The sequence below is a fragment of the Canis lupus genome, chromosome 24 (genome assembly GCF_003254725.2).
Source record: "Canis lupus dingo isolate Sandy chromosome 24, ASM325472v2, whole genome shotgun sequence".
In the NCBI taxonomy this organism is placed as follows: Eukaryota; Metazoa; Chordata; class Mammalia; order Carnivora; family Canidae; genus Canis; species Canis lupus.
The window spans coordinates 22,144,565-22,166,838 of NC_064266.1; the positions used below are offsets into that span (position 1 = coordinate 22,144,565).

The 22,274-nt window shown below is 46.7% G+C and overlaps 1 protein-coding gene across 12 annotated transcripts in view; it reads left to right on the plus strand.

Annotated features, from left to right (window-relative positions):
* The window catches only part of DNMT3B (DNA methyltransferase 3 beta), a 44,481-nt gene extending 22,486 nt beyond the window's left edge, over positions 1–21,995 (plus strand). For 3 of the 12 annotated variants that reach the window (XM_049100514.1, XM_049100510.1, XM_049100509.1), the window contains 19 exons: positions 42–167; positions 839–1,048; positions 1,792–1,950; positions 4,248–4,355; positions 5,252–5,396; positions 5,989–6,048; positions 7,099–7,224; positions 7,343–7,387; positions 9,399–9,478; positions 9,769–9,881; positions 10,301–10,484; positions 11,096–11,180; positions 12,192–12,337; positions 13,212–13,302; positions 13,645–13,793; positions 14,897–14,982; positions 17,876–17,945; positions 18,672–18,790; positions 20,379–21,995. In XM_049100514.1, coding sequence (XP_048956471.1) covers positions 42–167; positions 839–1,048; positions 1,792–1,950; positions 4,248–4,355; positions 5,252–5,396; positions 5,989–6,048; positions 7,099–7,224; positions 7,343–7,387; positions 9,399–9,478; positions 9,769–9,881; positions 10,301–10,484; positions 11,096–11,180; positions 12,192–12,337; positions 13,212–13,302; positions 13,645–13,793; positions 14,897–14,982; positions 17,876–17,945; positions 18,672–18,790; positions 20,379–20,520 — 2,244 coding nt within the window. In that variant the 3' untranslated portion in view covers positions 20,521–21,995. Of the gene's footprint in view, positions 1–41; positions 168–838; positions 1,049–1,791; positions 1,951–4,247; positions 4,356–5,251; positions 5,397–5,988; positions 6,049–7,044; positions 7,225–7,342; positions 7,388–9,398; positions 9,479–9,768; positions 9,882–10,300; positions 10,485–11,095; positions 11,181–12,191; positions 12,338–13,211; positions 13,303–13,644; positions 13,794–14,896; positions 14,983–17,875; positions 17,946–18,671; positions 18,791–20,378 lie in introns of those variants that run through there. The other 9 variants (XM_049100516.1, XM_035705692.2, XM_049100511.1 and 6 more) reach the window with 8 other exon arrangements.
* Positions 21,996–22,274: the final 279 nt, after the last annotated feature.

The following is a 22,274-nucleotide window of genomic DNA, read 5'->3' on the forward strand; positions in this document are numbered from 1 at the left end:
TTGTCACCAAAGGCCATGTGCTTATCCTCTCTTGCTTCCAGGTCCGAACCCGAAATAACACCAGTGCCTCCAGCCGGGAGAGGCACAGGCCCTCCCTACGTGCCACCCGAGGCCGGCAGGGCCGCAATCACGTGGATGAGTCCCCCGTGGAGTTATCAGCTACCAGGGTTGGTTCCCCAGATAAACCCCAGTCTCTTAAGTGGAAGATCTACCTCTCTCTCACTGTGCCACCAAGAGTAGCTGGTGTATAACCTCCATCCGATCTTCACTCTTATCACCTTTTTAGGATCTTGCCTTTCCTTTCTCTCCTGGGTGCCTGGTAAGCCTCTCTTAAGTCTGATGACCTCTCTCCTGGCCTGATCCTGGATGGAATTCGGGTGGGAATCTGCAAATTCCTTGCTGACTGGGTTCCTGCTCCTCGGGAATGAGCTGGAAACTACCAACTACTCAACTGTTTTGTCTCCCTGGTATCTTCTTTGAACTGTCTTGAGGCAACCCCAGTGGTTACTGCAATTCTCCACTCCTGTGGCAAGGCTGGGCACACAGTAAGCATATAGGGAAACCAGCGGCCTTCTCTGAGCTTGGAGCAGCTTGGCATCCCTCATCGTTATTCTGCCTTTGTCCTCAATTCTGCCGCTGTTCTGATGAAAGTTGCTTTTTCCCACCACTTGAGGGATACTCTTCGTTCCTGGAAAACCATCTTTGCTGGTCTCCGTTCTATTCAACTTAACATCGCTACTGTTTCTGCTTGCCTGGGAAGCAACTAGGGGGGTTCCACTAGTCTCTGGTCACCTAGCTGGTTTGCTGTGGCTTACGTTCTGTGTCCTTCTGTTCACAGTCCCTGAGGCGGCGTACAGTATCCTTGGCAGGCACACCGTGGCCATCCCCAGGCAGCCCCTACCTCACCATTGACCTCACAGATGACGATGTGGTGCCCCAGAGCAGCAGCACCCCCTATACCCGCCTAGCCCAGGACAGCCAGCAGGAGGGCTTGGAGTCCCCGCAGGTGGATGCAGAGGGTAGAGATGCTGACAGCGCGGAGTATCAGGTACTACTAGGAACAGCTAAATAATAAGGAAGAAGTGGGTATTCCTCCTTTTGGGGAAGGGTCACTATTATAAAAGATTCTGTTCATCATATGTTACATACAGTTGTAGACTAGCTATTTTTATTAGGAACTAGAGTTGCTTCACTTATGTCTATAATCCACTGTATTACATAATCCATATTGTGTATTGTTCATGATTAGCCAATTGGGTGTGCTTGCTTTACTCCAGCTTTCTTGCATATGTATGTATAATGTATGTATGTATGTTAAGTATGTATCACCTAGAAATCTTTTCCTACTTACTGTAGTTCTATGTTAACAACTTGTTTTTTCATGGGCATCTCCTATATTATGGCAAGCTTTTTGTGTTCAAATGTCCAAAATTTCTTTTTTGCTTTTAAATCTTTTTGGAATGACCTGTTTGGCTTTGTGGTGGGAGTACCCAGGTGATTGTCGTTATGTTATTTGATCTTATTTCCCGTGAGTTTTTTGTTTATATTGTTCACTCTCAGATACTAAGTTAAATGTTACAGGTGAAATGTTACAAATCCCATAAAATCCCATATTTCTATCAAAAAACCAAACTGATCCCTTATATTCAAGGTGTCCTTACTCATGGTTTTTATTATGTTAAAGTAATGCCCCAAGTTTAACCCTGAGGAATTGGGGTATGGAGGATTTTTTTCTTGCTTGGTTCAGGCCATCCATCTCATTGGGATTCCTTCATGTGGTTTTTCTTCCAGGATGGGAAGGAGTTTGGAATAGGGGACCTCGTATGGGGAAAGATCAAGGGCTTCTCCTGGTGGCCTGCCATGGTCGTGTCATGGAAGGCTACCTCCAAGCGCCAGGCCATGTCTGGCATGCGGTGGGTCCAGTGGTTTGGTGATGGCAAGTTCTCTGAGGTGAGTCCAGGGCAAGTCAGGCTCTCGTGGCGCACAGACCCACAGTGTTTTGTACCCTTCCTTTTACACTTGACTCTTTAAGGTGAACAGCCTGTGACTGCTTTCTCTAGATGTTTGAGGCTGTTTGAATCCTATCTACAGAGGACAAAAATTTGTTAACTGGCTTAAACTGATACATAGTCTCAGGCCCAGATATCAATCTATCCTTATAGGAGACAAATGGCTGGAAAGTTCTCTGAAGCCACTTGTCGCCACTTGTGCTCTGTTGATTTTCCTTCTCTGGCGCAGTCCCCAGAAGGAATTCCTGAGCAGTCAGGAACAGTCATGAGGACTCAAAAACAAAAAACAAAAAACAACAAAAACAGTCAAACAGACTCAAAGATCCTCCTTGGAGACAGATAGGATTGTATCTGCCTCTGAGAGATGTGGGGAGGGGGTCATGCCTGGCAGACCTATGGCCACTTGGTGATAGTTATGAAAAAAAAAAAAAATTCAATGGAGTACTGATTTCAAAGTCTGTTGATTATTTGTATTAACCTTTCTATTTATTAAGATATATTTATGGGGGGACAGGTCAGAGGAAGAGAGAGCCTACGCAGATTCTGTGCAGAAAGCCTGACACAGGGCTCAATCTCATGACCCTGAGATAACCTGAGCCAAAACAGTGTCAGATGAGTAACTAACTAGGCTACCCAGGTTTTACAACCTTTTCTTTTGATATTAACCATTTTGATTTCTTTCTTGAGTGTACGGAGTAGGAGTTCTGTTTGTTGGGCATGAATCTGGCGGTTTGATTCTGACACCCTATCCATGGAACATTCTGAGATATCAGCTTTTGTGCTAAGAACATATGCAGGCAATACTTTGCCTGTGATGGTTTCTTTTTGAAATGCTAGTCCAACCTTCCACAGGCCCTGAGGTTTGACGAAGAACAGCAGCAAGATGGTTTGGGATATAGGCCTACCCAGTACATCTGTGGGATTTGGCCTTCAATCAAGGTTCATTCTTTTCCATGATTTGAGCTTCCTCAGTGTCATTTGCTGTATATACGCTGAAATTCCCAAAGGGTGAGTGAGATAAATGGAACCTGGAGTCAGCATGGTAGGTGAATCAGATGGATATACTCTTCTTTTTGGCCAGCAGAGGGAGTAGGATGACAAATGTCCTGGGCCTTTGCTTTCTCTGCAGCATCTAACTGCAGGGATGTAGGCCCTGAGTTCTGTGAAATGAAGGAACATGAATTGTTTTTAATTGCTTTGGCCCAGTGAGACCTAAAATGAACTGGGTCTGATGAAGTGTGTGGCTGTTACCGTAAGAGGATGGGATTGCATTGAAGGTCCTGGTGTTTGGCTACAACACTGCATTAGAGCAGTTTAGTGCTGGGAATGGAACTCACATTTCAGTGTACAACCATGCTGATCCCCAGTTTCTTATAAACGGTGGCAACAGCCCCTTGAGGTGCAAAACAGGTTGGCATTAGAATAAGCATGCAGTGTTGAGAAGACATCATATGTCTTTTCAGAGTTAAATCAGCACCCTCCAACACTAGTTTCATCTACTGGCAGGCTGATTTGTTAATATATGGCCAAGGGACATGGGGCCTGAGACTTGTGGAGATGGGTACTGAGCGCCAATGGAAGGCACATACCAACAAATCCTAATAACTAAAAGTTGATTACTCTGGGCCAAGCATTATTCTCTAAACATATTCATTAAATGAATTCTGTTAATGGCACCTGGGTGGCTCAGTGATGGAGTGTTGAGTGTCTGTCTTTGGCTCAGATCATGATCCTGGAATCCTGGGAGCAAGTTCTGCATCAGGCTCCTCCAGGAAGCCTGCTTCTTCCTCTATGTCTCTGTCTTTCTCTGTGTATCTCTTGTGAATAAATAAATAAAAGCTTAAAAAAGATAATTCTGTTCATAGAAGGTTAAATCACAGTCCTACTCATGAGGGAGGAAAGAACCTGTGCAAAAGCATCCATGTCAGGGCGTCTACTCTGAATTTTAAGATGGGCCCACACCAGGGACCATGTGGGTCATTTGTACTTTTAGAAAATAACACAAATACAGGGTGTAGTTGATTGCATCTTTTTGGAGTATCCTATTTTCTCACATTTGAACTATCATATTCACCATACGTCTGGTATAAGGTTTGTCAGGTGGGGCATTTCTGTTTTCTACTTACTCTTCCTATCTTTTTAGTCTGTGAACTTGAACTCCAGGAATAAACCTGGGAGAGACACTAGGTGTTCAGACACCGGCTGTAAATGGATGCTGATGATGGCTGTCTCTTTTAGGTGTCTGCAGATAAGCTGGTGGCCCTGGGGCTGTTCAGCCAGCACTTTAACCTGGCAACCTTCAATAAGCTGGTGTCTTACAGGAAAGCCATGTACCATGCATTGGAGGTAACACTGTAGTAGGTGGGGAGGGCTTTGCCACAAGAACAGAATTAGAGCAGAAGCCAGCTCAGGCTACAGTGTGGGCAATGATAGCACAGGGAATCCTCCAGGGAGGAAGTATATGCAAACATGACAAGAACCCATGGACTAGGAAATGAAAGGAAGGTGTTTGAGACTTTCCTGGAGGAATTTCCATGGCTACTGTAAGGGAAGAGGAGTATTGGAAGGCAGGAGTCAATATATTCAGATTTGTAAGTGAGCTTCTTCAGAGCCTCATAGTCTTTTCCTTTTCGAGTGATGTGATTTGAGGTCAAGAGTGGAGAGGGCAGAGGCCAACTGCCTCCTCATTGTCTGGGGTTCCATCAGGCTCCATCACTCCCTCTACGTTGATTTGGAGATGAAATGGTCTGTGGCCTTGTTGCAGTATTTATGAGCCTTCCTTGGTGTTCAGTTAGACACATGAAACTTCCTGGTCCTCTGTAATCACGCCCCCCCGCCCCGCCGGGCCTGCCCCACTATCATTGGGTAAATAAAACCAGAAATCTGAAGCTTCTCATAGGCAGTGATGGTGGCTTTGGTGCTGGCTGATGGTTTCTCCAAATCTAAAAGTGATCGAGCTAATGCTGATCCTCTGCTCTTTGAGAGGGGGCTGAGCCCTCAAGTCCCTACAGGAAAGAGATTTGGTATCTCCATGGGGAGATGTAATTCCCCCTCCTTGGCCGCCTGCCTATGTCTCTAGACTCAGGCCCCTCCTCCTGTCACATACCAGAGCTCAGGACAGCTGCTGGGCTCTGAAAGGGACCAGTGTAAGGAAGAATGCAGGCCCCAGCTGCGGGAAGCCCTAGGTGTGGTCTGGCAAGCACCCGTCCCTCCTATTCATTATAGCCTGTCTATCTCCACAGAAAGCCAGGGTACGGGCTGGCAAAACCTTCCCCAGCAACCCTGGAGACTCGTTGGAGGACCAGCTGAAGCCCATGTTAGAGTGGGCCCACGGGGGTTTTAAGCCCACTGGGATCGAGGGCCTCAAGCCCAACAACAAGCAACCAGGTGGGACTGGGACCCCGGGCAGCAACCACAGTCCACTGCTGGTGGGGGGACCTCTTGGTAGATGCAGCTACCCCCTGCTGATGCCCACCCTACCCCAGCATTCCAGCAATCTGTCAGCTCTGGAGCTCTTCCACAGTGAACCCTCAAGGATGCTGGAAACGCAAACAGCCCAGCCTTTTCCAGGTCCCCTGGTCACTTTTCCTGCTAAAGGTCAAGTACATGTCATTGGGATTCAATCTGTTGTGAAAACTTAAGTAAACACAAGGCCAAGATGGAATCTTGACTAGTACCCCCCCCCCCGCCTTTTTTTAAAGGAAAAGATAATTAAGCTATGCTCATTGGAGAAAACCTGGAAAGTATTAAACCCTCTCCAAACCCCAGAAACCATTTCCATTGGGAAGGAGGTATCATCCATTCTAATGGGTTTTACCAGGACTATATTTTCTTTATTATAAAGAGAAGTGTAGTTTCTTCACATTGTCCCTGTGGAAATCCCAGGTGCCTGAAATCCAGGATTTGTCTTAACAATTCACACATTTAACATAGTATTTTTCTGTTTCTGTTTTGTTTCCCTTCTTCACCCACAAATAAGTGGTTAATAAGTCGAAGGTGCGTCGTACAGGCAGTGGGAACTTAGAATCAAGGAAATACGGTATTCCCTTCCCATATTTTGACTCTGCACTATTTTCTCTGCACTTTCTTTCGATTTCTTGCATAGACAGTGGTCACTGGGAAAGAATCCAATCTGTTAAAAAGTGAACTTGAGCCCTCACCCACCCCTTCACTCCCAACCCTCACAATGACCCCTCAGGTTAACATTGCTGGTGTGCACATCCTTCCAGTATTTTCTCTACACTAGTTGGATTCTTGCTTTCCCTTTTTCAATTCTAATACCGTATGCGCTGTCAAATGTAATATGTCACTAAAGGGTCCTTATGATTTCTAATGTTTTTAATTTTCTTTAACCATGTTCCTATGACATTTACAGAATGATTAAAAGTAGTGGGAAGTTATAGAAATAGATAAACAGTGGTCACGTTTTAACTTTTTTTCTGGTAACAACATTAAAAAGTACTGAAAAATAGGTGAAATTAGTATAAGTTATATATTTAACTTCATCCAATATTTCCATCCTTTTAGCATTTCTAACAGCCTGTATGCAAATTATGAGATTTTTACATTTTCTTTTTAGAGGAGTTTTCAGAATCTGTCTTTCGACATGTCTTAGGATGTCTAAATTTTGATGCTAAATTTTCATTAGAAATATTGGATATCTATTTTTATAGATGTCCCAAGTTCCAAATGAGCCAGTGGATTGGCTCCATTTGCAGTTTTTGAGTTTACATCTAGGTTAAATGTAAAATGCAGTCATCTGGTTACACAAGTCACATTTCAAGTGCTCAGTCACAACACATGGCTCTCAGCTTGCGTGCTGGGCATCATAGACCAAGCTTATTCTAATTTTCCTTGTGACGGGTCTATGAGGATGTATTCTTTTGCACCCATCACTGTTTAAAACCCCTAGCGTGGGATTGTGAAATCAGTCCCCATCAGAGTTGTCCCAAAAGAGGCTGTAGGACAACCAGTGTGGATTTATGTTAGGGTACAGGTGCAGCTGGCCCCTGGTCATGGCCTTGTCCTCTCCTAGGCTCCTGTTTTCCCCGTACCCCTGCCCCCGCTGCCATCTCCTTACCTTCCACAGAGAACAAGACTCGAAGACGCACAGCTGACGACTCAACTGCCTCAGACTATTGCCCCCCACCCAAGCGCCTGAAGACAAACTGCTATAATAACGGCAAAGATCGAGGAGAGGAGGACCAGAGTCGAGGTGATCATTGGGGCAGTGAGGAGGCTGGAGGAATGATGCCACCAGCTATCGGGCAGGGTGTGTGGCATTCCTGATGAGTATGTCTAACCCCCTGTCACACCTTCTCTTTTCTCAACAGAACAAATGGCTTTGGATGTTAGCAACAACAAGAGTAACCTGGAAGGTAACATGGTCTCCCTTGTATTCAGTCTCTGCTGCTTATCTTTTTTCTTTTTTTAATATTTCTATTTTATTTATTCATTAAAGACACAGGGAAGGGGGGGTCAGAGACACAGGCAGAGGGAGAAGCAGGCTCCCCAACGCGGGTCCCGGGACTCCAGGATCACGCCCTGGGTCAAAGGCAGGCGCTAAACTGCTGAACCACCCAGGGATCCCTCTGCTACTTATCTTGAGGGTTGCTCAAACTTTGCCTTGGCCTGCTTGTCTGCCCCATGGGAGTTTAACCCACAGCTCTGTGCCATGGCCTTGGGCTAGGCTGTGGATATCTTAGTTGTTACATTTAATAGAATGGGTTGTCTGGTTTTCACTGAGGCTGATCCTGCCTCTGTGAATGAGCAAGTGGGGTTGGGGAGGCTTGGCCCCAGAATACCCCAAACCTGAAACCACGATCTCTTACAACTTGAGCCTTCCTCAGACAAGTGGAACAGGCTTTGAGGAGCAAGGTAGACACACTTCACCACTGTTACTCTGTTAAGTGAACCTTGGTATGTTTGTACTGGGTGGTAATTAGCCACCGGAATGGAGATTCTGCCTGGAACGTGTATCACGGAATTCAGAATGTGTAAGGACAGATGGACTCTCCCTTGCTTCCTCAGCCTGATGTCCTTTAGTTAACAAATATTTATCAAGAGGTTATCTCAGTGCTGGGTAGGAAAACAGCATAGCTCCTAGCACAGGGAACTTTGGAGAAAGCTCATGTTTAGAGAAGTCCCTGTTGGACCTGAAAGCCTTGACCCATAATCCTCCCATTTCCCAAGACTGTCATCCATCTGTTTTTCCTGGCTTGGGAGAATTGATCTCAGACATTTTTAAAAATTAATTAATTTTTAAAGATTTTACTTATTTGAAACAGAGGGAATGAGAGAGAGCATGCCAGAATGAGAGGGAGAAGCAGATTCTCTGCTGAGCAGGGAGACTCAGATGGGTGCTTGATCCCAGTGAGGTCCCTGGAATCACAGCCCGAGCCACAGGCAGACACCCAACTGACCAAGCCACTCAGGTGCCCCTTAGGTATTTTTTTAAAAAAGATTTTGTTTATTTATTCATGAGAGACGAGAGAGAGAGAGAGAGAGAGAGGCAGAGACACACACAGGCAGAGGGAGAAGCAGGTTCCCTGCAGGGAGCCCGATGTGGGACTCGATCCCAGGTCTCCAGGATCAGGCCCTGGGCTGAAGGCGGGTGCTAAACTGCTGAGCCATCCGGGGTGCCCCACTTAGGCATTTTTAAAATAAGATTTATTGATGTGTTTTGGAGAGAGCCAGAGAGGGGAAGCGAGGTTCCCAGTGAGAGAGCAAGAGGGAGAGTGAATCTCCAGCAGACTCTGCTGAGAGTAGAGCTTGACAAAGGCCTCTATTCCACAACCCGGAGATCACATGACCTGAGCCAAAACCAAGAGTTGAGCTTAACCGACTGCCACCCAGGCACCTGGATCTCAGGTTTCTCAATGGCCCTACCCACATGATCAGTGCTGTGGCTCAGTCCTGACCTGCTCGTGTGAGTCCAAGACTATACTAATAGGAAGGGACCTGTGTTCTCAAATTGCATTCAACTGCTATGAGTAAGGTTGGTGCAGGCAACTCTTAATCACGAGGACACCAGCAAATTGGCATCACCAGAAATTTTCCACGTCTATCTCAAAGATTTTCATACCAGGTCCTCTGGAGCTTATCCCTGGGCTAGGTGGCACTTGCTCAGTGTCCTGCCCGGTGTTTTCCTAGTTGGCCATGCCTTCTTATTGGACCGTGCGTTTGCCTATCTTGCGGGACCTCTTGCCCTGGGCTCTCTTTTGGCCTTTCTATCTATCTGGATGAAGCATTGCTGAAAGGAACAAAGTGTGAGGAATCCTTGTTATTTTGCCAGCTTCCAATAACTATTCAAAAGCAGTTAGACTCAAAGTTTCAGCCCTAGTGTTGTGGTCATAATTGTTGCAAGCTGTATCCCTATCTTTCTTACAGATAGCTGTTTGTCCTGTGGTAGGAAAAACCCCGTGTCCTTCCACCCTCTCTTTGAGGGTGGCCTCTGCCAGACATGCCGGGTAAGTGGTAATCCCGCCCTGGGCTTTCCTGCCCTTTCCCTGTACTCCCCTGTACTTTTCCCCAGAAAAAGGCACCCATGTGTATGTCATTTGTCCCTGCCCGGGCAGGCGCAAGTGGAGTGCTGAGGCCCGGGAGCTGGACTGGGGAGGCCATCCTACAGTGGGAAGCAGAGCCCAGCTGGGGGCCCTGGCAAGGGTCAGTGGCTGCATCCTTGGGCCATAGCCAGTGAGGTGCTGGTCCCTGCAGGTTCCTGTCTCTGATTTCTCGGGTGTTTCTCTTGGGCTGCCAGGACCGGTTCCTTGAGCTGTTCTACATGTATGATGATGATGGTTATCAGTCCTATTGCACCGTGTGCTGTGAAGGTCGTGAGCTGCTCCTCTGCAGCAACACTAGCTGTTGCCGGTGAGCATGGGTGTGGGCCCCGTGGGCCAGATCTGCTGCCGAGAGGGATCCCAGGCATGGAGCTGGGTCCAAGCCAGTATTCCCCAGGGCTGAGGTCCTCGAGTACTTAAAATGGAACTGGGATGTAGGGATGGACTTAAAACTTAGGTCCCTGAGGGCAGGGAAGGACCCCTAAAGATGGTCAGATTCTGGGGATGCTTTGGGAAACTTGTCTGTGCCACAGCATGGGCTGAGGGCCCTTTGGTATCCAAGCAAGAGATTAGTGTCCCCCAAATCCCGACACAGGGCCTTCCAGTCCATGGTGAGGAGCAATTGGGACCTGAAGGTTTGTTAACAGTCTGTTGACATCTGTGTCATTGGTGGGGGTGGCAGGGGAGCTGCTTGACTGAGGCGACCCTCTTCCTTGCTCCCGAGTGCAGGTGCTTCTGTGTGGAGTGCCTGGAGGTCTTGGTGGGCACCGGCACGGCAGCAGATGCCAAGCTGCAGGAGCCCTGGAGCTGCTACATGTGCCTCCCGCAGCGCTGTCATGGTGTCCTGCGGCGCCGGAAGGACTGGAACGTGCGCTTGCAGGCCTTCTTCACCAGCGACATGGGGCTCGAATACGTAAGCCACAGGCTTCTTTCTCCCAGCACCACCTACCCCCAGAACTTCCGGGGTCTGGAGCATGCTGGATGTGTTGGAAAGAGTTAATGGAAAAGATCCATTGTACAAATGAGCATCTGAGAGCCTCAGACCACATCCTCTGTATGGTGTCAGGCCTCTCCAGTATTCTTCCTCTCCTTTGTGGCCTCTCATTATATTGGATTTTCAAGGGCCTTTTTGAGAAAATGGTTATAGAACTAAACTAAGCCTTAGCCTTAGGGGAACCGAAGAGGAAAAGGAAGCCTGTGGCTTATTCTTAAATCTTGGTGGGAGTGGATTTTCCTGAGCTCCTGCCTGCAGTTGTTGGAGGGAGGCTCCAGGTCATTCCTGAGTAGGGTATTGTGTTTTTGTGTGTGTGTGCGCGCATCTGTATCAAAGTTGCATCTGTGTTCACGTCTAAGGGTAAAATGGCCATTCTGTGCCGGAGCTCTCCAGGGGATCCTAGCTAGGAAGTTGCAGAGCACAGGGTTTGTGACCCTCAGGAAGATCAGCCCACCCCACCTCCCCTCCTCCAGGGGTTGAGTCTACCCCCTGCACCTTGACCTCCGTGACCTCCTTCTTTAACCTGGCAGGAAGCCCCCAAGTTATACCCTGCGATTCCCGCAGCCCGAAGGCGGCCCATTCGAGTCTTATCCCTGTTTGATGGAATTGCAACAGGTGAGTTTGGAGTTCACCTAGGGATGCTCGCTCACCTGCTCCAGGTGTCCTGTCATCAAAGCCAGGAAAGACTCCTGGGATGACCTCTTGGTCACTTGTTCTGAGAACACCACTGCCTCCTTGTTTCTTTCCTGAATCCTCTCCACCATTTCACCTACCTGGCCCTCTTTTGGGGCCTTTTAAAAGACAGGTATATTTTAGCTGTGTTATACTTTTTATTAGGTGCAAGTATCTTAGGAAATGATTTTCCTGTTCTATAAGCCTAGATCCATTGGAACTGAATTAGGCAGCTCTAATCTGGTTTCCTCCCATTTCCCTCAGGTCCCCCCAGGTAGTGAATAAGCATAGTCAACATGCATGCTGCCTCTGGGGGATTTGTCTGATATAACTCATTTACCCCTCACAACTACTCTGTAATGTATCGTTAGGAACATCTCTATTACCAGAGCAGGAAGCAGTAGAATGAGGTGCTCTGCACTTCGCAGCATTTGTACTTAATGTTTATACTTTGGTGTCTCCATTCCTAAATCCCTGACAGCCTTAATGGCTCTTCCATATCATTACTGATAGCTTGTTTTCCCCCACTCTGTTGGGTCTTAAAGACCTACTTGTGTTGGTGCAGATCACACATAGGACTGAGCCTTGTCCATGCCACCAGGCTTTGAGGTTGTTTTCTAAACATGTTTTTGGTGAAGATTCCTGTCTGTGTGTCTGTGTTTGACTGTGCTGGGTGGTAGGTGCTGGGGCCTTGGCTATGTGCCTGTCCATTTTACTAGATCCTGGTAGTCAGTTTTACTGGTTATCCATATATTTTGTTGATGAAACTCTGCAATCCTGGGGGCCTAGTGTACTCAGCAAACGATTTCTGTGCTATCTGCATGGGTTCCCTTGAGGATGACCATGTCCTTGGTGGGTCTGCTTTGAGCTCTGGAGATGGCTTAGAATCAATGGAAGTAGCGTGTCCAGGGAGGACAATCCTGATGCACATTCTGTCCCCTGAACCCCCTATAGGGTACTTGGTCCTCAAAGAATTGGGCATCAAAGTGGAGAAATACGTCGCTTCCGAAGTGTGTGAAGAATCCATCGCTGTTGGAACTGTGAAGCATGAGGGCAACATCAAATATGTGAATGACGTCAGGAATATCACGAAGAGAAATGTGAGGCAGCCTGCACTCCCGCTCACTCTTCCCTCATGCATGCCCTCACCCCACCCCCACACATTCCCATAGCCATGTGGTCCCCTTCCCCATGCCCAGGGCTATGGTAGAAGAGCAACCTGGGTTTCATCCAGCTGTAGTGCCACAATCCACAATTAGGTAAATTATTCAGAATGATTTAGATCTTCTAGAATCTGGAGCATTGGGTTGTCTTGGGTCAGCAGTGAAATTGGGGAGACTTGAGTAACCAATTAAGATTCTATAAGAGCATCCTCTTTGGGATCCCTGGGTGGCTCAGCGGTTTAATGCCACCTTCAGCCCAGGTCATGATCCTGGAGCCCTGGGATCGAGTCCCCCGTCGGGCCTCCTGCATGGAGCCTGCTTCTCCCTCTGCCTGTGTCTCTGCATCTCTCTCTCTCTGTCTCTCTCTCTGTCTCTCTCTGTCTCTCGAATAAATAAGATCTTTAAAAAAAAAAAACAAACTTTTTTTTTCTCCTTTAAAGTAGGCTTCACACCCAACCTGGGGCATGTACTCACCATCTTGAGGCTGAGTTTTATATTCTACCACCTGAGCTCTAGAAGTGGGTTTTCTTTTTTTTTTCTTAAAAAAAAGATTTCATTTATTCATGAAAGACATCAAGAGGCAGAGACATAGGCAGAGGAAGGAGCAGATTTTCTGCAGGGACCCTGCTATGGGACTCCATCCTAGGGCTCTTAGATCATTCCCTGAGCTTAAAGCAGGCATTCAACCACTAAGCTACGCAGGTGTCCCGAAGTGGGTTTTCTTGATAGGTATCTGTGACCTAGGCTGTATTCCTTTATTGTCACCCCACTCAGAGTGCCTTCCCTAAGAGTGACTGTTTTTCTCTCACAGATTGAAGAATGGGGCCCCTTTGACTTGGTGATTGGTGGAAGCCCATGCAATGATCTCTCAAATGTGAACCCTGCCAGGAAAGGCCTGTATGGTGAGCATCCCTTCTTTCTGGTGGCCCTAAGAGCTCCTATGTCACCTGAGTCCTGAGGAGGCCTGATCTGAGAAGGAAGTATTTGTTTCTGACAATGTAACCTGATGGTTCTACCCTTGTCCATTTTAAATCCTGTCCCCAGAAATACTAATAAATTCTGCACTGCTGATGCCTTTGTCCTTTGTCACTCCAGAGGACTACAAGAAGGACTGTAGGATGTCAGCTTAGTAGAGTGTCAGCTGTAGTCAGGTGATCACTGGGAACCCATTGGTCTCAATATGGAGGGGTGGACTGAATGAAGGGTCTTAACTTGTCTGTGCCAATCTTCTTTTGTGTGCTCAGAGGGTACAGGCCGGCTCTTCTTTGAGTTCTACCACCTGCTGAATTACACACGCCCCAAGGAGGGTGATGACCGGCCCTTTTTCTGGATGTTTGAGAATGTGGTAGCCATGAAGGTGGGCGACAAGAGGGACATCTCTCGCTTCCTGGAGGTGAGGGGACCTAGGGTCCTGCTTGTAATGGATGGGAAGGCCCTGTTGGCACTGGGGCATGATTGGATGTTTCATCCTTTAATGTGATTTCTGAGGTCTTAATGGAGGTTATGTCTAAACTCCAAACACATGCAGTCATGTGGGTTGTTTGTATGTATGTATGTATGTATGTATTTATTTGTTTATTTTTTAATGGTTGATTGTTTTTAGTGTATGGATAATATTTGATGTCTAACCTCACCCTGAACCCACTGAAGTCAGATGGTGAAATCCTCATCTACTTTTGGGGCTTTAGGAGATTTGTCCAAACTTTTACTCTAGGGAGGTTTTGTTTTTTTGTTTTTATTCACATCCCTGTGATGAGAACCGCTGCTTAGGGGCTGCAGTCGATTCATTATGAAGCATTATCATCAAGCTTTATTAGTAAATACTTTTTCTACATTTCACTCATTTTTTTCGAAACTTAAATACCTAAGTTCTGTTAGAGAGGTTATGGAACAGACTGTGTGAACCTGGCAGATGGCTGTCAGAAGCCACATTTTGTCAACACTACATTTCTGCCGCCAGGATTCCCAACTTGCCAGATTTCAATTCTGAACTGCTTTTTACTACCTGTATATAGCACATTGTAATTATCTGTCAGGTCTGAGGATATATCTTCTCTCAGAACCTGCAGGTCCAATCTTATCTCTAACACACCATTAATATCAGGGTACTAGCTGTATCTTATAGCCAGATTCCTTTTTTTCTAAAAAGATTTTATTTATTCATGACAGAGTGAGAGAGAGAGTGAGAGGCAGAGACACAGGCAGAAGAAGAAGCAGGCTTCATGCAGGGAGTCCGACCTGGGACTCGATCCTGGGTCTACCAGGATCATATCCCAGGCCAAAGGCAACGCCAAACCGCTGGGCCATCGGGGCTGCCCTATAGCCAGATTCCTGATGGGGATTGGTCTGGTCTGTCTTCTTGCTGGCAGAAACCATACCTCCTCTATTGCCAGGGGGTCGCTGTGTCACCTATATACCCAGGTCAAGCCCCACTGTTACTGGCTTCCGTGTGAATTTTGATGTGTGCTCCCAGCAGGTGTCCTTCTTTCTCTGCAGTGTAACCCAGTGATGATCGATGCCATCAAAGTGTCTGCTGCTCACAGGGCCCGCTACTTCTGGGGCAACCTGCCGGGAATGAACAGGTAACAAGGGGCACAAGGTGGGACAGGTAATAGCCAAGTATAATGATGTGAGCCCTAACTGAACTCTTGTGGGCCTCTTATGACTCAGAGGCCCACTGGCTTTTCTGGGAAATGGCCCCACCAGGGATTCAGACCAATTCCTGGTGTCATGGTTGAAGCCTTTTGAGAAGTACAGCAGCAACCTGATGGTCAGAGTCCAGCATTCCTTATTCTTACCTGACTTGTTCCCATTCTGCCCATGGGCCAGGTTCTCAAAAGTGCTTCTAGCATCTTCTTCCCTCTGTTCACACTTTGCTAAATGCTAGAACAGAGTATATGGAGTACTGATGCTTCTGTACTCCACCTCTTTTCCCTGCTGCTGTCCATTGGGAAATACAAGTGATTTTTAGATGAAGTAATCCCTGGCTGAGGCCTGTGGTGATGACCAGTCTAGTAACAGAGCTGAGATAACCTTCCCCCATAGGATTTTATTTATTTATTCATTCATTTATTTGTTTATTTATTCATTTATTTATTTATTTAAATATTTGTGGAGCTGTGTAGCAGAGGCTGGTTTTACTGTGCTACTTTTTTTTTTTTTTTTTAATGATAGTCACACACAGAGAGAGAGGCAGAGACCTAGGCAGAGGGAGAAGCAGGCTCCATGCACCGGGAGCCCGGCGTGGAATTTGATCCCGGGTCTCCAGGATCGCACCCTGGGCCAAAGGCAGGTGCCAAACCGCTGCGCCACCCAAGGATCCCTTGCATTTTCTTTAGCCAAGAACTTTTCCCACCTTTTTTCTTTCCATGTTCAAAGCCACAAAGTAAGTGGCTTAGCAAAGGATTCATTGTCTCCTCCATGTGGTTTCTGGGGGATACAAACTGCTAATTAAGATATAAAATATGATGGTAATGTGACATTCTAAACTTACAAATGAGTTAAACTTAAAAAAAATTCCTCCTTTAGAAGGAAGTGCTGGAAGCATAATAACTTTCAGGCATTTAGCAAAGTGTGAACAGAGGGGAGAAGATGCTAGAATATCTTAAAGCATTTCTTTTGGGTGTGTTGCAGTTTTATTTGGCTAATCAGCCAGCGAAATGGAAAATGTCTATGTCTGGATGAAGTGGACTCTTCACTCAACACTTGAGCACTCACACTGTGCCAGGCATTGCTGTCCGTGTTGCCAGTTTAGTGGGGAACACATTAGATGTTAGCCTTGGCTCTCATGGGGTTGACATGCTAATGGGGGATGGGCAGAGAAGACCCTAAATTATTTCATAATCATGGCTGGAGGTTTGGGGCATTGGAGGAATTAATGGAGAGGCTTCTCATTCCTTAAATAAAGGAAATGAGCTGCTCAGTTATTTTAGGGAGGAATGAACCTTCCAGGCAGAAGGAATAGGGGAAATGGTGATGTGAACAGTGAATTGGAAGACCCAGTGTTCCAGGCACTACAATGGCTAGGAGGGTAAGACAGAGGACTCAGAAGTATGGGCCAAGTTGTACTGCACATGTGGGTCATCGCGTGGGAACTCCTGAGCCATTGTAAGGGGTGAGGGTTGTATCTCATGTTCATGGTGTTTGCTCATAGAAAGATAGACAAGGGCAAGATGAGGGCAGCAAGGAGCAGGCCCGGGAGGGTGCCTATTCAGAGTGCCCCAGGAGGCACCATTCATACATATTCAACACAATACAAGTGTGGCTCTGGGGGCTTGGCAGCTTAGGAGTTCTACTGAATCAGATTGTAGGTAATGTGAGGGTGGGACTAACAGGATTTGCTGATGCCTTGGATGTAGGGTATCCGATGAACGGAGGAGTATTCAGAACCTTCAGAGTTCTCTGCCTGAATTGTGAGAATAACTGGGTGGCTACAACTTGGCCCTGCAGGGTTCTAGGATGGTTGACGCCACCATCACCTGATCTGAAATACTGTCGTTAGATCAGATATCTGGGTTGTGTAGATCTCAGTCCTGCAATTATATCACTGGGTAGGGCTGCACTGTGTCTCCCAGTTCCCTTGGGTTCATGGAAGATTCAAGATTGGGGATAGGCAGGCATTGGAAGCCCAGAAGGTGAGGTCAGGGAAATCCTTGACAGAATCTAGGGGAATGTTTTGTGTGATTCAGTGGCCTCTCTTGTAGGTCATCACATTCATTCTTCAATCTGATTTCCTTTTGCCCTTGGTGTTACTTACACAGGAGTTGCTGTGGTGTTCATCAACTCTGTGCATTCAGACCTTTTGCTGGTTTTCTGCTCTGGAATGCTTAACCACTTGGTTCCTTGAGTTCTAGCCCTTTCCCTTCTCAGGCATCTGTCTGCCTCTGCGTTTGCAGGTTTCAATGGTGAAAGTTATAAGGGTAATTGTAGTTTTGTCAACCATCTCCTGTCCTTCTTGCCTGTACCTCCTGAAACCCTCTGGAGGCCACATGCCTACATCCCCAGCTGTAAGCCACCGAATCATGGGTTTGATGTGCTAGTTGCAGCAAATAAATCCACAAAGACCTAATTAATCCAAGCTCTTGAGGCCAAGAGAGGTGGCCTGACTTGCTCAAGGTCACTCAGTCAGTGAGTGGTGGGGTTGGACTAAAGGGGTCTCCTGACTCCTGCCAGTGTGCTTTTTCCCCTTCATTCTGATCTCAGTAGGAGAGCTCATACTAAAATTAAAATTTGGGAAGGGAGAGCATTCACTCCTGGACTTTGGGCTTGCCCCTTTAAAGGGGCAAGTCTGTCTTTGTCTTTGGCACATAGTATGATGTTCCTGCGAGGCTCACTTTTTTTTTTAATCAGGTAATTGTAACAAGGTCAGTGCCAGAGCACATTTTGCAGTCTTCGGCCCTCATTCCCACGTTGGGAAGTGCCTAGCCGAGGCCCCTTTATAGTTGGTAGAAAGTAATGGGTTTTGGATGTTCCCAGGCCCGTGATAGCATCAAAGAATGATAAACTCGAGCTGCAGGACTGCCTGGAGTTCAATAGGACAGCAAAGGTAAGACGTGCTACCAAATGGTCTCTGGAAATGCACTTGGTGACCTCCAAGCAAGGAGTTGACCTTGGTGTCCAGTTTTTTCTGCCCCTTCCCTGCCACATGACTCCCTGGTGTTGGCCCTCTTTCCCCACTTTATTATTCTGTCCCATCTTAGAGCAGAGCAGGAGAGGTTCTTGAGACACAAATACTCACTGTGAGAAAAGGTGACTAGTCATTCCAATTGTGAATGCAAACTCTGTAGACACAGATAATTTCAGCTCATCTTCCAGTAACAAAGGAGTAATTTTACTTTTGCCACAAAAATTATCATAGATAATGAAGACTTCCATGACCTGAATGTTTACTTCAGGTTAGGTTTCATTCATTCACAACCCCAGTGGGCCATCCTCAAAATCCGGGTGGGTTTTTTTTACTTTTGCTTAATCCTGCTTGATCAATAACTCTGGTGTTTTCTTGGCCCCTCCACGTGATCTTACTCATGGTCACTTTTTTTATCTGTTGTTCTCTGTGAGGCTGGTCCTTCCTGCTCATTAACTTCTTGGTGTTTGTGGGAAGCACAAAATGTTCTCGCCATCCAGTTCTCCTCATTCCCTCTGTGAGCCCAACCCTGCCTCCCCCTCTTCCCACCTGCCCTCCCTTCTCCATCCTCCCTAGGTGCTTATGAGCTTTGACTTGACCCAGACCCTTCATCCTGTGCTCACTCCATGATGTCGTTTTGTTCTCCAGTTAAAGAAAGTACAGACAATAACCACCAAGTCGAACTCGATCAGACAGGGGAAAAACCAACTTTTCCCTGTTGTCATGAATGGCAAAGAAGATGTTTTGTGGTGCACTGAGCTAGAAAGGTGAGCAGGGCTGCACGTGAAGAGGGAAATCACACAGCCAGTACAAGTGGGCAGCTGCTTGCCTCAATTCTGTGTGGTCTTAAATGACCAATGTTAGCAGAGCTGGGAGTAATGCCTTTTCAGAGTCAGTGCTCATTTTCCTGATATAAATGATAGAAGGGTGGTGGCAGTGAGGAATCTGAAACGTGAGGTCGTTGGACCGACTGCATCATCTCCCCGTTTCTGCTCTGCTTCCCTTGCATTGACCTGCCCCAGCATACTGGGCCTCCAGGGCATATGAGGAACCAGCAAAAGACCATCCTACTGCCTTTGCCGTTGGTCTTTCTCAGAAGATTCCCTCCAAGCCAATTCCCTCCAATCCCAGCCAAGTTGCTGGTCCAAAGCTGGTTCCTACTTAGCCACAGTCTGTCTTCTTCTATTTATTTGGCTAAGTTGGTAGTTTAACTGTTTTGTTTCAAAGAACCAGCTCTTGGATTTCAAGGTTCCTTTTCTGGTTTCATTTTTTATTTTACATTTTTCTTGTTTATTTTGTTAGAAATGAAGGCAGGGCTATGAATATTCCTCTTTACATTTTTGGCTGCGTCTCAATGGATTTGATAAGAGCATTTTCATTCCAGATATTTCAGTCCCTACAACTGGTTTTATTTCTCTCATTTGACAGTACTTTTCTTAGTCTAAAAGGAAGTTCTGATTCATAGAAACTGGCAGGAAACCTTGCCTGTTCATCTTGTGGATTATTCTGTATTTTGAAACCTAAGCCTAATATGCTAGGCTGGCCCTGTGACACTAGGTGGGTGCAGATGGCTGTCAATATATTTAGGCAAAACAAGACACTGGCCTATGGTGTTCCATCTTTGGCATGTTTCTTAATACTCATTTTTAGTCATTGGCCTATTGGTGTGCTTTTTAGTATTAGATTACAAACCCAGGAAAGCCTGAGGTTTAGTGTATCTATAGCCTCTTACCAGGCCTGGTGGAATCCCATGGAGGAAGCTCTTGGTATATTTGGTTGCCATCTGCCATTAAGTCCAGCTTGGCCCTTGATCTAACAACTGGCTTTTAAGATTGATAGAAAATGCAGGCTACATCAGTGTACTTACGGTTAATTATCTGAGCATCTAATGATCCATTTCTACAAATGCCCTTATTTCTTATTTAGAAAATTGCCTAACTTTTCTCCTCTTGTTGTTTGAAAGCAGATACATGTCTGTTTGCTTGCTGTCTGGGTTTCTTGGCCTTCATTTCATTCGTTCATTCACTCACTCAAATGGGGAATATCCACTGAGCTCTAGCTATGTGCCAGGAGCATAGTGCTAGTGCTTGGAGATGCACAAAACAGGCATCCTCATAGAGGAACAATGCCCTCTTGATTGTCACTTGTGTTCTGAAGAACCTGTTCATCTGACCTCTGGGGGTCAAGAGAGGGCTCATGTGAAGGCCCGGTTGGCATGATGGAAAGGATGGGACAAAGGGCAGAAAGAGCAGTGCCATGCTGTTTATCTGAGGATCTCCCAGAGGCCCTAAGCATGCTGGAAGGGGCACTTCTGACTCCCTGTCTTTTTTATTCTGGTGCCCTCCAACCCACCAGGATCTTCGGCTTTCCTGTACACTACACGGATGTGTCCAACATGGGCCGTGGTGCCCGCCAGAAGCTGCTTGGGAGGTCCTGGAGTGTGCCTGTCATCCGACACCTCTTCGCCCCCCTGAAGGACTACTTTGCCTGTGAATAACCCCCCAGGCACCCAGAGCCCAGTAGCACTGGGGTATGTGGGGCAGAGCCAGGACCCAATAGGTACAGCCCAAGCTCTGCCCTTCCTCTGCTCAACATTGTGGGGTCATGCCAGATAACTTTGGCGGACAGTGCCGCGTGACCCCCCTCCTGGCAGGGGCAGCCTGAGGTGCCACCTCCTTGTGCACAATTCAGACCTGGCTGCTAGGAGCGGCCAAACACGGTGCTCATTTTGTCTAATCCGAAAACTTTTAAAACTTGAAGTAGGTAGTAAGATGGCTTTTTTTTTTTTTTCCCTCCTGGGTTTATGGCTCAGAGAAACAATGGCTAAGATACCAAAACCACAGTGCCGACAGCTCTCCAATACTCAGGTTAATGCTGAAAAATCATCTAAGACAGTTACTGCAAGACTTTGATTTTTTAAAAACATCTGCAGCTCCTCTTTTCCAGGAGCATGCAGTGGTAGACATGTAGCTAAGGGACATTTTAAGAGCCCTGGGTATTTTTTTCCTCTCAGGCTAGCAGAAGAGGAAAGGATGCCTATGTCTTTCTTGAATTTTTATCTAGCAAGCACATTCCTCTGGCCTCAGCATAAAGGGCTGGGACCCACTACCGGGTTCCATGTAGAGTATTTTCCATGATGATGATTTCAGCAGGGATGACCTCATCATCACATTCAGGGCTATTCCCACCCCCACCCCACCCCACCACAAACCCAAGGGGGCAGACACCCTTAGCTAAATCCCCTCCCAGTGACTGCAATAGAACCCTCTGGGGAACTCAGGACCTCAGGACTGGGTGGGCTGGGTTATCTGCTGCCTTGTGTTATGCAGGTGTGGCTTCTCTCAGTCTCCCTCTTCCTCATGTGAAGGGAGCAAAGGAGGAAGCTAAGGGAAGATACCCTCCTCTGCCCTCAAAACGGACCCTACAGACTACTCTGCAGGCACAAGTCCCCAGTCGAGAAGTAGGACACCCCAAATCCTCAGCCTTTTCCTAAACTGAGCAGCAGTGACAGCTGGGGCAAAGCACATTCCCCACACTTGCCCCTCATCTCAGAGACTGCAGGGGAAAACTGCAATAACAGCTCGACTCTCCCTCCAGTGATTTTAAAGTCCTTTTGTATCCCATGAGAGAAGTTTTTAGGGGGAGTGGGAGGTCGGGAAAGCTGCATTTCAGAAATGCTGTCGTAATGGTTTTTAACAACTTTTATTCTTCTTACTGGTGCTATTTTGTAGAATCAGGATCAATGTTGACAGGTTTTGTGGGGATTGTTTTATACACTTTTTTTTTAAATCACAGACTTCTATTTTTATGTTTTAACATTTTCATAAAAAAAATTTTTTTTTAACTGGAGCCACATAACAAGTATGGGGAAAATTGTGCCTTGTTTCAACAGTTTCGCTAATTCTTAGGCTGAAAGATGACAGATGCCTAGAGTTTACCTTATGTTGAATTAAAATCAGTATTTCTCTAACAGCATGGTGTCCCTTTCCTTCTTTCTGGGTCAGTTGGGTGGGGTGTGGGAGGGCCTGGGAGTTGGAGGTATTGGTTCCTGCAGCAAGCATTTTGCCAGTTACCTGGGTGACCCCAGGGATCTTAAGGTCTTGTTCACTAGCCCTCAAACTCCAGTGTACCAGCCTCCCCTGTGAGGCTCATTAAAGCAGAGCTTTCTGGGCTCCACCCTGTTTCTGATTTTGTTGTCTGGAGTAGAATCCAAGAATTCTATGCTGCTGGTCCAGGGACTGGGCTAGTGAA